This window comes from Corvus hawaiiensis, chromosome 15 (assembly GCF_020740725.1).
Source record: "Corvus hawaiiensis isolate bCorHaw1 chromosome 15, bCorHaw1.pri.cur, whole genome shotgun sequence".
Classification (NCBI taxonomy): Eukaryota; Metazoa; Chordata; class Aves; order Passeriformes; family Corvidae; genus Corvus; species Corvus hawaiiensis.
In genome coordinates this window covers 6966878-6983267 of record NC_063227.1, presented here as the reverse complement: position 1 = coordinate 6983267, position 16390 = coordinate 6966878, and the positions used below count along the sequence as shown (strand labels likewise).

The following is a 16390-nucleotide window of genomic DNA, read 5'->3' as shown; positions in this document are numbered from 1 at the left end:
CTGCAAATCTTTCTCCTGGTAAACGACAAAACCCTAGGACAAACCGAAAAATTAGGGTCTATGTCTAGATTATGGATGTGCTCCTGGTGCACTGGGTCCAGCACTGTGGCCTGAGCTCCCAGGGTGAATTCTGGCAGGAGGCTGCAGTCTTCCTCTTTCCCTACAGGAGATTTAATTATTGCCTTTGCCCCTCCTAGAGCATAGGATCAGCTCTTACACCGTGTCCTCCTGCCTGCTCACCTCCTCTTGTCCAGGGATGCTGAGTTCATTCCTGAATGGCTCTGGTCTTCCTTTCTCCTGCAGGACCACGGACAGCTTTCCCCATCCTCCTCACCATACCCACCAAGGCTGCGGCCCGTGGGGGCGATGGGGGTCCCCCAGCCCCAGCTACTCCAGGCATGTGGGGCTCCGGCAGCACAACTATGAGGTGCCTTCGATTGCTGGCCCCGGGTTAATCATTAGAGTCCGGCCATAAAAGCGTGGCTGATGAAAAGTTCAGACCATGGTGGCTGGGGAGCGGGGAGGGCCTGCCATAAACATTTATGGGCCCAATGAATCCCTCACTCTAACCTTGACACTATTTACTGAGCAGGAGGCCTCAGGAGGTCACGGTGTTGCCCAGCCATCGCTGTGGGTGCTGGCCAGGGAGCCTGGGCTGGGCTGGCCCCTGGAGGGGCACACAGGGCTCTGTGTGGGGTGGTGCACTCCAGTGTTTCATGATGTCGCTGCCGGCCACAAAGTACCAGAGAACCGGGAGAACCTGATGCCTTCCCACAGCATGGAGTTGAAGCTGCTCTGGGCTGACCAAGATGGTCCAGTCTCTGCATGTTTCTCAGCTTTTCCTACCTGCATGGGGTCATGCCATATTCCCCAAATCCCCACTGCAATCCTGGGATCCTCAGGGCTCTCCCTTGGCAGCTGCCATCAATCAGCACTGTACTGCAGAGCGATGGGAGGGATGGAGCCGAGGCTGTGCCAGGGGATGTGGTTGGGAGGCAAAGCTGGCAGTGAGGGAGGACACCAGGGGCAAAAGGCACTGGGGCAGTGGCACATCCGGAAGACACGTGTCCTGCGCCATGCGTGGCTGCCCGGGGCTGGGGGGGATGCAGCAGTGGGAATATTCCAGTGCTGACACCTGCCGGGGCTGGGGCAGATGGCAGAAAGAGGGGGCAAAGGGGCACCCCAGGGCCTGGGGTGGGGCAGGAACAGGGAATGTGGCAGCCCGGCTCCAGTCCCCCTGAGGTACCAGCCCACCTGCATGGGCAAAGCCCAGCAGGTGCCCCTGGGAGCCCCCCCAAAATCTCCCTGGACTTGGCTGGGGGTCCTGTGCCCCTCACCCTGCAGCACCAGCTTCCTCCAAACTCCCCCAAACTGCCCAGTGGTCACCACCACCCCCCATCTAGCCTGAACACCTGCTGGGGGCTCCCAGACACCTGCAGCCCCCAGAGCCCTGTCCCTGGGAAAAGGGCTGGATTGCAATGAGCTGGGTCTGGGCATGACACTGAGCTCCCTGAAACCCCAGAGATGCTGGACACCAGGAGTGGGCCATGTCCAGAGTACCAGCATCCTGCAGGCAGCAGGATACCTGCAGCCCCTGCCCAAGGCCTGGTCCCAGCCTTAATGCTTTCGAGGACAGGAGTGTGGTGACGGAGGGACAAGGGGGTGGCAGACGGTCTGAGTCACTGCAGTGACGGAGAATCATCCGTTTCCATGCTCAGAAGTTGGTAGCTATTTATTGCACTTGAACACCAAGAATAAAACTGACACTCGCCCTCCCTCCCACACCCACCCTGCTCCCCGTCCCCCTCCACCGCCCACCCCAAACAGAGCATCCGATTTGAGCAGTGATCATTCTGTTCACAGCCGCAGGTTCAAAAAAGACAACGGAAAAGGAAACAAAATCAATCCTCCCCCACCCCCCCCCCCCCGCCCCAAGTTCCCACTGAATCCAACACGGTCACACTGCTCAACAGTTCGAGTGCACTTACAAAAAGAGAAGAGAAAGGCTTCAGCTGCAACCGTACAGACGGACAGACACGAGGGGACAGGCAGATACCCCTCCCCGGGGCCTGAATTTTTGTTACGTGACAAAGCTTGGTATACTCTTAATTATAATATATTTTTTGCAATCATCTTAAATAAATATTTCCATAGAGATTTCCTGTAAGTATATATATTTTATATATATATATAATATATAAGAGAGAGAGATAGATCTCATTTTTTTTTCCTTAAACCACTGTTAACATATTTTCCCTGCTTGTCCAAAAAATGTTACAAAAGCCCTAAAATTGTGCAACAGTTAGAAAAAAGGGACAACAATCCAAAGAAGGAAGGAGCCACTCGATACAGTCCCCTCCACTGCTCCCTCTCTCCCACTCCCTGTTGATGACCTGCACAAGGGAAAGAGATTCAGATGAATCTGGTGGCAGAGTGGCCACCAGCCCCTGCTCTGGTGTCCCCACAGCCTGCTCACGTCTGTGTTTCCCTGTCTGATACAGATGGACTGGGACCTGCACCTTGGGACATGGGCAAGGGTGAGGTCTCTACTCTGCTGGCTGGAGGATCTGTGCAGCATCAAGAGCGTGGGGTACACCATGACGTGTCCTGTGCTCGGGAAGAAGGGTCAGTCTGTCTCCTGGGGTGGTCAGAGGAGGTTATGGGATCTCCTGCTGGCAGACACCTCTTGGTCCATGGGGCTGTGTGGCTGCCCTCTCACACACGGCACTGCAATCCCACCACGGGTTGCAGAGCCCACTGGGAGCTCCAAGGGGGAGTAGATGACTGCTGCCTGCTCCAGCTTCTGGGGATCCATGGGCCATCCATGGGAGGAGAGGAAGGTTTGGGATCAGACAAGGGTTTGGTGCCTGGCAGAAAGGGCACTTCATGCAGGTTTTGTGGGGAAAGAGAGCTCTCCCAGCTGTGCCTGGCTGGGGTGAGGAGGAGGGTGCCTGCTCCTCCAGCATAGAGCAGAGGCCCAGGAGTGACCTCTTGGTCTTCCAGAGGGGTTGCATCAGCAAGATGTGAGAAATTACGATGTTGCCCGTGGACCTTGGCAGCCAGGAAGGGAAAATAGGCAGCTCCCAAGCCCACTTGTGGAGCTGGGAACTCAACACCACTACAGCAAGTGCTCCCAGTTAGACATCCCCTGTGGTCTGGAAGAGGTGGAAGAGAAGATGAGTTTGGAGGACTTCTGAGTTTGGTTTCACCCAGACACCAGGAGACCAAAGAAGAGGAGTTCTGTCTGTGCCAGTAAATGAAACATGCCATAGCCTGATCTCCAGCCTTGAGGCTGATGGGACTGGAAGTCCATGGTGGTAAACTCTATCCCAACAAGGTGGCCTTGTCCATGTTGCTTATTAGGAACATCCCTGGACCTTGTCATTCCCAGAACCATGATGGGATTGTTGGGGCCATGCCCGTTTGCAAGTGTCAAGGACAGTATCAACAGCTTAAAAGTAGAGATGTAACAGCAGCATCCCTGGCTCTTCCAGCCAAAGAAGGATGGTGAAAACTTATTTATATAGCTCTCCTGCAAGTTTAGGAGAAATTAACAAATGCAAAGGAAGACAGAGACAGATGTTTTCCATGGATACTGAAAGAAATGGTGGTGGTCCATCAGTGCTTGCTGAGACGCTCTGGAGATACAGGAACCTGCTCTGGAGAAGCAGGGCAAGGTGGGGCAGAGACACCAGGCAGGACAGACCCCTAAAGTGCAGGTGCTTAATGCTGCCAGCGTGGGCATGTTGGGAAGTTGAGTCTTCCTTGGTCAGGCTGCAGCTTGACTGGAAGACTAGAAGGAGTTTAAACTTCAGATTCTGCTTCCCTTGGAAAGGAGTGTTGCAAGGACATCCAGCTGCCTCCTGGGGAGATGACCTTAGGGAAACCTCAAGGAGAAGAAACTCCCTCCAAGAAGATGCCTCAAAGCCTTCCTGGGAGCCAAGATGCTTCTCCCTAGAAGTGACTGTGGGTTCTCAGTGAAAGGAGATAGTATCTACCCCTTCTCATCTGTTATTCCCAGCGAATCCCACCACACCCCTAGTCCCAGTCCTTTCTCCAGTAGCAGCTGCTGGAGCAGCTTCACTCTCACAGCCCACCCAAGGTCCACAGCTATCAGCAGCTTCAAAACCAGGCTGAGATGGCATCTGCCCTTCAGCCCCCATGCAGAGCCCTGCTGCGATGTCTCCATCATCATCCACCTTATACCAATTCCCAAAAATCCTCTTGACACCTGGAGAGCTTGGACATCAGAAGGTGGATGACACTGACCGCAGCTGGCTTCAGAGCCAGCTCTGGAGAGGGGGAGAGAGAGAACTGTGAAAGAGCTGAGTCCTTCCTTTAAAAATTAAAAAAACTTCAGCACTACATGACTACAGGAAGAAAAACAGATCTGTAAAAACACCCAAACTCTACCTTAAAAGTTAATCCTTTCCCTGTATGGATCTCCCTGCTTTGGGGAACTCTTGCAAGCCTGTGGTGCACAGGTCCACAAAGGGCATGGGGACCCCCACAGGCACCCATGGATCAGCTCTGTGATTTGCCCCCAAAAAGGCATCTCCTACATACATCACCAGCAGCCATCGCACTGCTGGCACAGAGGAACACACCAAAACACTTCTCAGGGCCTGTCCATGCCCCAGCAGCTTAGATTTCTTCTCCTCCATCCAGTGGGAAAATATTTTTGCAGTCTGCAAGGATGCAGCTGCATTTGGCATGGTGGCCGTCCCTGCCTCAACAGAGAGCAAAGCATTCAAAACCACAGAAAAGGCAAAATACACGCTCAGAATTTACATGGAGGAAACATTTCCTCTTTTTTTTTTCCTTTTTTTTCCTTTTTCTTTTTTTTTTTTTTAGGTCCAAAACAAGCAGTTTTTGTTCATTTCTTTGTTTTTCAACACACGCACCGTCTAGAAAGTTAAACACCATGCAGACAAAGAGAGTGGAGCTAGAAAGTACCCCGGGGCAGCAGTGCTGCAGAAGCCTCACGTCAGTGAGTGAAGAGGCTCCAGTCGGAAAAAAAGAGAATGTGAAATGGAAGAATTGCCAGAAAAACACCCACACTTGGACCTCTGCCTGATGGCAAAGAGGTGAGACCAACATTCCCCTTCCCGGCCATGTCTTCTGTCCTGAAAGCCACGTGCTGGTGGCACTCCCAGAGCCACTGCTGTGGTTTGCCCTGCAGGAAGACCCATGGGGTGTAGGAAGGCGCCATGGCAATATGGGTGCCCCTGGAGGTGGGTGCCTCTGCCACCCAATGCTGTGGGACAGAATGGGACAAGCCACCACGGTGTGAGGAGGGGACTGGCAGCCGTGGGACCCCTGGCAGAACAACCCCACTTCAAATGTAAACGCAATGAAAAACAGCAATCCCCGAAAATCCCCCCTCCCTCCCCACTTAAACAGTTGAATGTTTCTAGTTATTACATAAAGATCCATTTCAGCAAATACTCAAAATCAAGTTACGAAATACACGGTAGGTTGGTTTCTTTTCCCTATAAAAAGGCATGCGCTCAAAGGAGAAGACAGCGAAAGGCTTGTTTGTTTTTGCCGAAGCACAATCAGATTCTGCAGTTTGTCACTAAAGCTTGCATTCCTTGTTGTCGCTGGAAGGAGTCACATGGAGGTTTGTGCCCCGAGCCAGCAGCCAGCTAGGCTGCCCCTGTCCCATCCTGGGAGTCAGGAGCAGGGGAACACCAGTGCTGTGGCGGGGGGGCAGGGGTGGGTGCTGGGGTAAAGGATCCAGGCTGAGTGGTGGGTGAGCAGGAGGGCGCAGGGGCAATGCTACCGCCCGGATATGGATGGGAGAGCCCCAGCTCCCGTCTGTGACGATGTGGTACTGCGAAGCAGTCGTCTTTCTCATCCTCTCTTCTCCCAGCATTGCCAGTCTCTGCTCCAAAGGGAGAAGGGAGGAAGGAGGGAGAGCATCCTTCTTGGCACAGCAGCTGCCTGGAGCCAGGGTGCAAACCTACTTGCTCTCCTGGGAAGGAGCCAGCCTGCGCTGGGAAGGGAAAAAATACAGACAATCTTTACTCACCCATCCAAACACGGCCCTCCTTGCACAGGTACGCGTGAAAAATGGACTTTGCAAATGGATTGAATTGCAGTTCCCCGGCCGAGGCTGCTGGGAAGCAGGAACTCAGGTCAGGAGCAGGCAGAAGTCATGGTGGCAGACGGGGACCTTGAGAGCAGCAAAGCAAAATCCACCAGCACACAGGGAGGATGCAGCAGAGAGCGGCTCAAAACTGCCCTCCTCTTCCTCAGAGGGCTTCCAGCAGAGGTGGGGATGGAGGCGGATGATGAGTCTGAGCCCAGTTCAGGAGATGTGCTGGGTAGTGAGGGGGCCCACCGACGCTATGCAGCCGATGAGGGAGGCCTGTACACCTGCCAGATGCTTGGGGTTAAGTTCATGGTTTCTCTTTTTCTGGTTCATGCAGAGGAAGGGGGCCCAGCGCCATGACCCCGGCAGGGTGGGGGGTTTGATGGGATGCTTGCGCTGCACTGGCGGGGCTGTCGTGTGTGTGCGCGGTGAGAAGCGAGGGGTTATTCCAGCGGGAACCAAGCAGCAGAGCCAACAGCCAAAGTCCCGTAGGTGAACATGTCGGAGGAGGTCTCCCCTTGGTAGTCAGTCAGTGACAAACCCAACCCGGGCAGGGCCGCGCTTCAGCTGCAAAACACAACCCAGAAGAGCCGAAATTTGCTTTGACCATCCCTTTGGCAGAGCATCCCTCTCCCCTCATTGCCATCTCACAGCAATCAGCCACCTCCTCCCCATCACGGATCCTTGGGACAGGATCCCACGTGCTGTGAGCTTCAATGCTGCAGCGAGCCCACACCCAGCCCTCCTTATCCCCTGTGCCCCATCCCCGGATGCTCACAGGGCTTACTGCGGTAGGACCGAGGGCGCGCCAGATCTGTGGAAGTGAACAATCTGCCATTTGCCATCCCGGCGGTGCCAGATGCGGGTCTCCTCGGACTGGGCAGTGCGGGGGATCCCTCCGGAGTCCACGTACTGCGTGATGCGGATGTAGGCAATGCAGGCGGACTCATCTCCCATCAGGTGGATGTGGGGGTTCAGGATTGTCGTGTGCACAGGCTTGCTGTTCCGGGACCACACTGGAGAGGGGACAAGCACAAGGGGATTTAGGCAGGGGAAGGAGTTTGGGTGGCTCTTGCCCAGGGTGGCAACAATGTGGGAAGGGGAGACACTTGTGTTATGCTCTTTGCTTGATGGGGCTGAGTAAATGCTGTACATGTGGGTTCAGCATGGGCTCACCTAGAAAACAGCTAACCCAACAACTCCTCTACAGACTCCTGGCCCCAGCTGACCTAACACCTCCTACTAGGATCCTCCAGATCAACCAGAGATGCTCCCACAGCCACCCTAACCCTATTCCCTTCAGCAAATTGATGGAGGTCAAGACAAGTACATGGGAGGTGGGAGGGGTCCCTCAGAAAGTAGGTGAGCTGCTTACGGTTTTCGAAGTAGAATCGGTGGAAATCCAGGCCTTCCACAAGGTTACCCAGAGCCTCGGGCTCAAAAGCAGTCATTCCAGGGTCACACATCTTCCTGGGGAGCCGGGAAGGAGAGAGAAAAGGGAGAGGTTATCTCACCACTTCTGGTATGAGAGCCTGAAGAACCCAAATGCCTCCTGCTCAGGATGGTTCCTTCAGGATGAGGAGTGTCTGCACCAGTGAGTAATTCTTGCAAAAATCTGACCTCATCCCTGCATTCTGCCCAACCCACCTCAACTCCTGCCCACTGGCTGCAGCCAGGACCCCACCAAAGCAGGGTGCATTCTCCATCAGTCACCCTCTGCAATTAAAACTCCTCAAACATTGCCATCTTCTTTACAAGAAAGGAAGACATCAGGGAAAAAACTCGTATTATCTGCTCTGTATCAAAATATGCCTGCTGCAATCCTCTGAGGCAGGGACAAAGACCTGCACTCACTCAGACATCACTAATTAAATCAGCCTTGGACACAGAAGAGGTGTACTCTGAACAGCATCAGCTCAGCAAGAAGAAATCATCTATGCTTCAAAACAGCCTGTGGCAATCTGGATATAATGGATTCCATGGATGCAAACACTTCTTTCACCATAAATCACGTTTACAATTATTCCTCTTTCTGCAAACCAAAAATTGGGCTCATCTGTGACAGTGAGACCAAAGAGCTGTGGTCAGCTGAGCAGGAGAGCAGCATCAGGCTTGGAAACTGATGTCCCCTTCTCTTGCATGGTCTCCACTCTCCCCCACTACATCAACCTGGTCACCCTGCCCCGGGCAGCAGTGAAACCTCCTGGGCAGTATTGTAGGAGTCCCAGACCCCGGTCTGGGAGGCTGAGCCCTCACCCAGCCCAAACCTGCACTGGGCACACTCACGTGTAGGACTCGAAGTCTCCATTGCTTATTGCTTCAATCAGCTGCTCTGTGACTTTAATGATTTCTTGCTTCCGTACTGTTGGTTCAAAGAGAAAAGGGAAATAAAAGCATAAAACAAACCAGAAGTAGTTGCTGGTGTTACCATATTGGTGAGAGATATTTGTCTCATCAGAAAAAGACCACAGGATGTGGGGTGACTTTGGAAACTGTACAGGGAAAAAGCAGGAGAGCGACTTGGGATAGAGGTGTGTGGAAGGGCTCCTCATCTCCAGATTTTCAAAGTCAGGGAAAAACTGAAAACTTCTATAATTTTCCAAAGAGCCAAAAGGTTAATCACCAAGTGGGAAGCTACCCTCAGCCCAAAAGTTGGGACAGGCTGGTCTTGGCTGAAAATTGTTGCTAAGCGGAGACCCTTTACCCCATGAACTCACAGCAGAGGCCAGCTAGGGCAAGCTGGACCAAGGATGCTCTCACCTCCCTCTGAAATGGGAGGACAGGGTCTCAGCAGGGAGGAGAACAAGTAAATGACATGTGCAGCCACACCAGGAGACACAAGAAGGGACCCAGCAAAGGGCACAGACCTGTGCATCTGCTGCCAGGGATTCCAGGCACTGCTGGTTCATCTGGGAAGGGATGGGCTGCAAGAGCAACTTTGGCTCCCAGGGATGCAGGAGGAGCTGTCAGAGGTAACCCTGGGCTTACTGACAATGCTCTGCTTCAAATGCAAATTGGCATCATGCTTGACTTTTTTCCCTTTGCATTGTGACTAATGAAAGGAGAAGGAGCGTTCCTAGGAGTTGTCCAGAAAGGCGAGGGAATCCCATCACTTCCTGGGCACCACCTGCCTCCACATCCAGGCTCAGGGAGCCCCTCTCCAGGAGGATGAGTTGTCCCATTAGCTCTCATGTCAGGCCAAAGTCCATCTTACTTTGTGCCGAGATCACTTCATCGAGAGACTTTACAAATTAACACCGATAAATTATTCCCTGGGTTATTCTTAGAAAGCTGCCTCTGGCAGGCAGGCGGGCGGCAGACGGGGATTTCCCCTGAGGCTTTTCCCGAAGGGACATTTATTTTAAAAGAGCAGCTGGGCTGCTATCCCTGCAGATTTCTGCCATTTCCACATCCGCTTTCAAGGAACATCCCTGTTCACAGGAGCACCCTGCTCCTCGCCAGCAGTGCCCCAGCTGCTTGTGTCAGCAACCCAGCAGTGAAAACACCTGAGGAGTTAAAGCAACTTCTTAAGGGCCCTGAGGCAGCTCGATGGTGGTGGGTTTTGCTGTAGCAAATATCTCGTGAGGGGCGGCCAGACCCATGGGCAGCCCTCCTAAACAACCTGCCCACCTTCCCATGTGCCCCCACTGGTACCTTTGGTGTCTTCGTCCTCAATGGTGGTGTTGGTGCTCTCCGACGATTCCTGAGCAAAGAACAGAAAGGAGAGATGGGGTGGTGAGAAGGGTCTTCTCCCTGTGACGGACGGAGCTCGTGTGTTCGACAGCCCCCCGAGTCCGACCCCACAGCGCTCAACTGTGCCAACAGACAGAAACCAAGGAAAACGCCAGCAGGTCCAACCTGTCCTCAACCACAGCTCTAGGGCAGCACTGGCAGAGCCCTCCCTGACCTCCACCCCTTGTCGCCAAGGGCACAAGAGGTGGGCTGTGGAGGGTCTCGTAGGAACGGCGCTGCCTTTCCTACCGACACCTGTGGGGACAGAGATGGGGGCAGGTCCAGGGGCCATGTGGTGGGTTCCTAGGAGCGTTGCCGGAGGGGCAGGGAGAGGGGCTGTGCAGGGGTGGAAGACACCATGTTGACTGTACAATAAAGAGAGAGATGTACAAATTAACAGCGAGGAGGAGCTGGGATGAGAAAGAGGGGACTGTGCAGGAGTGAGAGACCACACTGACCGCAGAGTAGGGAGAGAAATGTACAATAAAACAGTGCTTCCAAGACCCACATGGACCACTGAAGGCTGAGACACAGCTCTTTCAAGAAACAGCTGAGCACTACACAGATTTGGGGGGAGAGGGGTACTGACCCCCCGTCTCTCTCCGGGAGCCTCATCAAGGCAACTCTGCTAGCGGAGCTAGAGCAATGGCTCTGCTAGCTCTTCCCAGCAGAGCCTTGCTTGTGTATTACCCAGAAGACCCCGATGTAGGTTGGCAAGGTGTCCCATGACCATACAGTCCCCGCAGAGGCATGGAAGGTGTTTCTCCAAGGCTCCTTGGACCGATGCAGCCTGCAGACCTGAGTCAGGAGAACTGGGAGAAACGGCATGAGAACCCATCAGCAAGAACCAGGGCTGGCTTCCCACCAGCTGGTGGCCAGCAAGTGCCTGCACCAACCCTGTTAATGGGGTTTGTGGGTGATACGGCTTTGAGGATGTTCCCTCCAACCCCTCTGTCCCTTCTTCCCTACCCCGAGGTAACTTCCAAAAACGGGGGAAGCTGGAACATGTGGAGAGGCCCAGCAATATCGGCATTTAGGAAGACGAAGGACACTCACCATTAACTGAACGCTGGAACTGGACTTTCTTTTCTGGAAAAACAAGGAGAAGAGATGGAACAGGAAGAGACATAGAGTGAGAAAGGCTGAGAGCTGCACATGAAAGGCAGCAGCTCCTGAGCCACCCTTCTCAGTCCTCATGGAGGGGCAAACGAAAGGCGCCGAGGGACTCGTTGCTCCTGTGGGGATGTGCCGCCGGCCGCAGTGTTGGTGGTGACTTGTCAGCTCCCTCTCCACATTCCTGGCAGCACCTTTCTCTCCTGACCTGCCACAATCTCTGGGGCTGCTCATCCCAAGGACCTGGCTAGTCCAAAAGGGAATCCTCTAGGAGTCAATGACCGCTCTGGAGGCCTGTGACCAGGCCAGCAAGCTCACAGGAACAGAAGCGGGATACTGAAAAGCTAAGGCAGCTTCACCACAGCCCTGTGCCCAGCGTGAATGCTGTACTGACTTCTCTGGACCTGCTCTGGGTGCATCTGCTGATGGCACTGACCGGTGTGGAGATACTTCTTCAGGTTTAGCCTAGGACTAGACCAGTCCTGAGCTGACTGGTTTAAGGCCAGCCAGGCCCTAAGGCCTCAAGGCAGGCCCACAGTGTGGGAAGCAGTCCTGAGCATAGCTCCAGTGCTTTATATCAGGACTCCAAAGAGAAGACCTGCACATTTATCTCCATCCTTGACCACTACCACTAGGCTTTAAGGTTTTTGGGTTGGATGACCTCATAGCCACTCTTCTGCTTGCAATCCCAAACTATTTCTGGACTCACCTTCCTTACTGTGCTCTGCTCCCCATCTCCATCTTTAATTTAGCTAGGAGAAAGGGGGACATACATGCTGACCTCATACCCTTTCTGCACCTCTGGCTCCCAGGGAATGAATCCCAGTGTGCGTCAGGGAATACCAATGTGCAGAAATCAGAATCTGCAGTGCCAAATAACAAAGTGCTGTACCAGCATATTTAACGAGGCACCAGCTGTGCCTGCCCTGCAGAGGGAAAAGCAGCACACACTGTGCAAATCTCTTGGAAAAGTCCATGGAGCAACCCATTAGGGTGCATGGGTGGGCTACAGCATAAAAACTGATGATTTCCATTCCCCCTCATTGTTCCTTTCACATCCTAATTGGCTCCCACCAGCATCCTCAGTGAGCTTCTCCCTCTGCTACTGCTGCTCTCCCCGTCCTCGCTAGGTCATAGAATGATGGAATCACAGAATGGTTTGGATTGGAAGGGACCTTAAAGATCATCCAGTTCCTAGACCAGGTTGCTCAGAGCCCCATCTAACCTGGCCCTGAACGCTTGCAGCGATGGGGCACCCACAGCTTCTCTGAGCAATCTGTTCCAGTGCCTCAACACTCTCACAATAAATAATTTCTTTCTTATATCCAGTCTAAACCTGTCCTCTATCTGAGTGAAGCCATTCCCCCTTGTTCTATCACTCGATGCCCTTGTCCAAAGTCCCTTTCCAGCACTCTTGTAGCTCCTTTAGGCACTGGCCCATCTGTCAACTCTCACCCTTCCTTCACCAAAAAAAAGACATCCTAAAGGGCAGAGCGAGCTGCGGTATTTTGTCAGGAACCTCATGGAGAAAGGGAGCTACTGGAGCTGGGCTGTTGCAGGAAGGACTGGCAGCTTCTGCTACCCAAGGACATGAGACGGGGCAGCAAACTGCAGAAATTTCAGACGCAACAGAATGCAACACAAAGCAGTGACCGCGTCGAGTCTGGACATACAGTAACAGGATGCGACACGGGCAGTGAGCTCATCAGTTTAGGACGGGACAGGATGCGACACGGGGCAGTGATTCCATTCGTTTACAATGGGACAAGATGTGACACTACACAGGGCAGTGAAAGTATCATAGCTGCTGGGACGAGAGGACCTCCCATGGATCCCAGAGCAGGGCTCAGGGGGGATTTCTGGTCCCAGGAATGCTTTTAGTAGGTGAGGAACCTCCTCAGGAGGGTGAGTTTCAAGCTGTCTGAGCCTGGGCTGGCACCGTGCTGGTGTTGGAGGGCTGTGCAGACAGGCCAGAGGGCAGCTCCAGCTGCCTGCTGCCCACCAGCACAGCTTTGGGCAGGAAAGGCAGGGATGGCTGCCTGGGACCTGCCTGCTCTCATGAAGATGGCTAGTCCAGCATGTTACTCCAAGTGTGGACACAACTCTTCTGACAGTGACCCACACCACGTGGCCCTGCTCTAAGCAGGCAGGACCATTCCCTTCCCACCGTCTCAACCACTCAAGGCAGGCTTCCAGGTTCCTACCTTGGTTTTCCAGCCAGTTACCACTGCTCAGCAGTGTCCTGACATCTGCTGGTTGCCCAGTGGGCCATCAGAGCTTCACCCACAACACCCAGCCTCCCTGTGCCCCCCTGAATGAGTCATGCTGCGGGTCCCCCCAGGCTGAGCATGGGAATGAGAGGTGGGGATGGTTATGCTGAAGGTGGACAACGCAAGGAAGCTGTTGGGAGTGAGCTTGTCTCTACCTTGTCTTCTCCTCCTGCACCTTCCTGGCCATCTAGCCAAGCTGTCTCCCCTTTACTTGTTGGAAAGGGGGCAATAAAAAAGCAAATCCATTCTCAGAGCTTGTCCACACTCTTCAGAGGAGTGCTGGTGAGTAGATTGGACTCAGAATGAAGCCTCATGATCTGCTCCCTTCTCACCAGCAAGGGCTGAGGGCTGGGGATGCAAACCAGCCTCTCTGATCCCGCTCCGAAACCAGACTCTCCTCACTGAGTTTCAGTGATGAGCCAGAAGGCTGTTCACCCAAATAAACTATTTTCCTACAATCGGAAATGCCTCTTTTCCCAGGATAATGTCTGCCCTCAAAGCTCCTTCAAAGTCCAACAGGGAGCATCATTAGCAAGTTGGGCTGGCAAATGGTTGTCTACCTCAACACAGAAATTCAAAGCTGTCTCTTTCTGCTGGAAAATTAGATTCAGGACTGTGCCTGATGAAGCCTCTTCATCCAGCAATCTCTCCTTTAATAGCTTAATAATGCATCTTCTGTTTGCTCTCACCTGTGCTCCAGTAACCTGTACCAAGTCAGTACTACCTGTGGTGTCACATCTTAGGTGTCTCTCAGAAGCAGCTGGGACCTCAGAGCAGCAGAGGACAGGCCAGCAGTGGCTGGGACTTGGAGTGTTGTGACTACCATGGGATCTGCCAGCACCAGACCTATTAATTCTGTCCTGGGAGTCCCATGAAATCCTGACAGCGCAAAGTAATGTTCTCCCAGAGCCATCCAGGCCATCAGCTTCATGCTACAGAATAACACTGCATGGCCAGAGTGGCCTCTTGTGGAGCTGAGCTCAGGTTTGGAGGGTTGTGCATGGTCTCAGTCCTTGCAGGTTTCTCCTGTCCCAGCTGCTGGGTCTGGGAAGAGTGGGAGAAAGATATGCCATCCCTAGACCTCTGGCTTCACCAACCATTCGTATTCAGGAAGGAAGAAGCTGGCTGAGGGCTCTGCTCTTCCAAAACCCTGCACCCGTCACAGCCCAAAAGCTGGGTCCCTGCAAAAGGGCGGGAGAAGGTTCTGCAGGTTCTCCCAGCAAAGGGTCCCTATGGAGGAAGGAGAGCAGCCACTCTGCAGTCGGGCTCCTAAAGCTCTGCCTGATGATGGAGGAGGTCACCACGATGGAGGATGTCACCACGCCAGCTCTCCCTTGCCGAGTGATCCATTGTATTCATGAAGGGAACAGGTAAGGAGAGAAAGACCCTCGCATGGACCATTCCTTCCTGCAGGAGGAGTTTGACAGAGCTCAATAAACACCGCTATCCATCACATCTCCATGTCACCAGAAGCAGCAGAATTTTGCTGCCTCCTGGAGCCGCCTTGTCCTGGAGCAGAGCTGCGGCCCCACCTCGGAGGGCCTGATGAACCTGCATGCTCTGCAGGCCAAGAAACGAGATCCACTGAGCACCAGCTTGTTTTTAGAGAATCACCAAGCTATTTACTCTGTCGAAGCATCACCATGTTTCTTTGCTGTCTGCACTGGGCACAGGGGACAAGCAGCACTGCCAAGGGGGTTAAAAGCACCCATGTGTCACCCAGCAGCACACCAGCCCTCGGGACAAGATAGGACAGGAATTGGGGCCAGTCTCACCAGCTGCAGCAGGACCCCCATGCTGAGCGAGCAGGAGATGAGGCCACCCATCCCACTAGATGGCTGCTGTTGAAGCCGTGGTTCTGGGCTGCAAAGCTGCCTCCTCCTGTCCCCTGTCCCGGTGCAGCTTCTGCCTCTCCCCCTCCCTGGGGGCAGCGAGGGACAAGCGCATTTTGCCGGCAATGAAACAGCAGCGAGCTCCCGCCGGGCACCCTCCAGCACCAGCCCACTCCCCGCGCCCGCTGCGCTGCAAAGCCTCCTGTGCGCTGCCTGTCCTGGCAGGAGCCCAGCCGGTGGCACGGGGACACACCGGGACAGCCGATCCAACAGCTGCCCTTTAAAGTGCAAGGTGTCGCGGGGACTGCACTGACCACGGGCACAGCCCGGAGACCCCCACCGCCAGCAGGGCATGGAAACGCTCACCGCCGGCACGGCACAGAGACCCCCAGCACCGCCCCAGCAGCAGAGCGGCAGGCAGCAGAGGGCACCGGGGGTGGGCTTACCTTCACGCCGTCATTCTTCTTGTTGCCACCACTTTTGCCTCCTGGAGAGAGGAGGAAGGAGATTAGCAGAGCCAGGCAGGGCACCAAGACCAGGAGGGCGAGGATCAGCAGCATGGTGCCGGGTGCCAGGGCGGCAGGATCCCCAGGAGCGGCTGGTGGGGTTCTTCTTCTCTCCGGCAACCCCCGGTGCAACCCGTGGGAGCTCAGGGGCGACCTTGCCAGCACTGTCCTGTCCTACCCCAGTGGCTCTTGGCCAGGGGCATGACCCGTGTCCTATCGTCACGCCAAGTCCCTGGGGCGGCTGGAGGGGGCCGGCTGGGCTGCCCGGCAGAGGCGGGCTCTGGCCGGGCGGTGCTGTTGACCCGGCGTGGTGCAGTGTGGAGAAATGGGCTGCCCGCCTGCCGCCCTCTAATTTTAGCCCCATGCTGCCAGGATCATGTGCTGCCGGCCCGCCGGCCCGACAGCTGCAAGCCCGCATTTTGACAAGGATGAAAAGTAGGCGCCTTCCCCTGTGCCCACCCACCGCTGCCGACACTGCCCCAGCCCCCCGGCTGCACAAACCAGCCCACTCCCCTGGACCCCCAGCGCAGGGGGGATCGGTGGAGCCCAGTGCCTGTTGCCCACCAGCCCTGCCGTGCCCGGGGAAACTGCTGAGCCCTCGGGCCGTGCGTGGGATGGGCAGCACTAGGAGAGATGCTTTCGAACTTCCTGCCTTTTGATGCTTCCTGTCCGCCTCTCCCGGCCTGACATCGGATCCCCCCAGCTGCTGGACTCCTCCAGGGCCCGCCACAAGCGCTAAATGTGTCAGCACGATCCCCCCACGACAAATGCAGATACCAGCCCTGGCCACAGCCCTCTGCCCTGGCACCCCTGCCCACCTGCTACACTTGACACTCGGGG

The 16390-nt window shown here is 54.7% G+C and overlaps 1 protein-coding gene across 2 annotated transcripts in view; it reads right to left on the bottom strand.

Annotated features, from left to right (window-relative positions):
- Positions 1-1714: 1714 nt before the first annotated feature.
- Positions 1715-16390, bottom strand: part of CAMK2A (calcium/calmodulin dependent protein kinase II alpha) — a 34419-nt gene continuing 19743 nt past the window's right edge. The window contains exons 13-19 of one of the 2 annotated variants that reach the window (XM_048319724.1): positions 15491-15531; positions 10886-10918; positions 9752-9800; positions 8384-8459; positions 7473-7567; positions 6876-7113; positions 1715-6664 (exon numbers count right to left, since the gene is read on the bottom strand). In XM_048319724.1, the coding sequence (XP_048175681.1) occupies positions 6881-7113; positions 7473-7567; positions 8384-8459; positions 9752-9800; positions 10886-10918; positions 15491-15531 (527 nt within the window). In that variant the 3' untranslated portion in view covers positions 1715-6664; positions 6876-6880. The remainder of the gene's footprint in view (positions 6665-6875; positions 7114-7472; positions 7568-8383; positions 8460-9751; positions 9801-10885; positions 10919-15490; positions 15532-16390) is intronic. The other variant, XM_048319723.1, reaches the window with a different exon arrangement.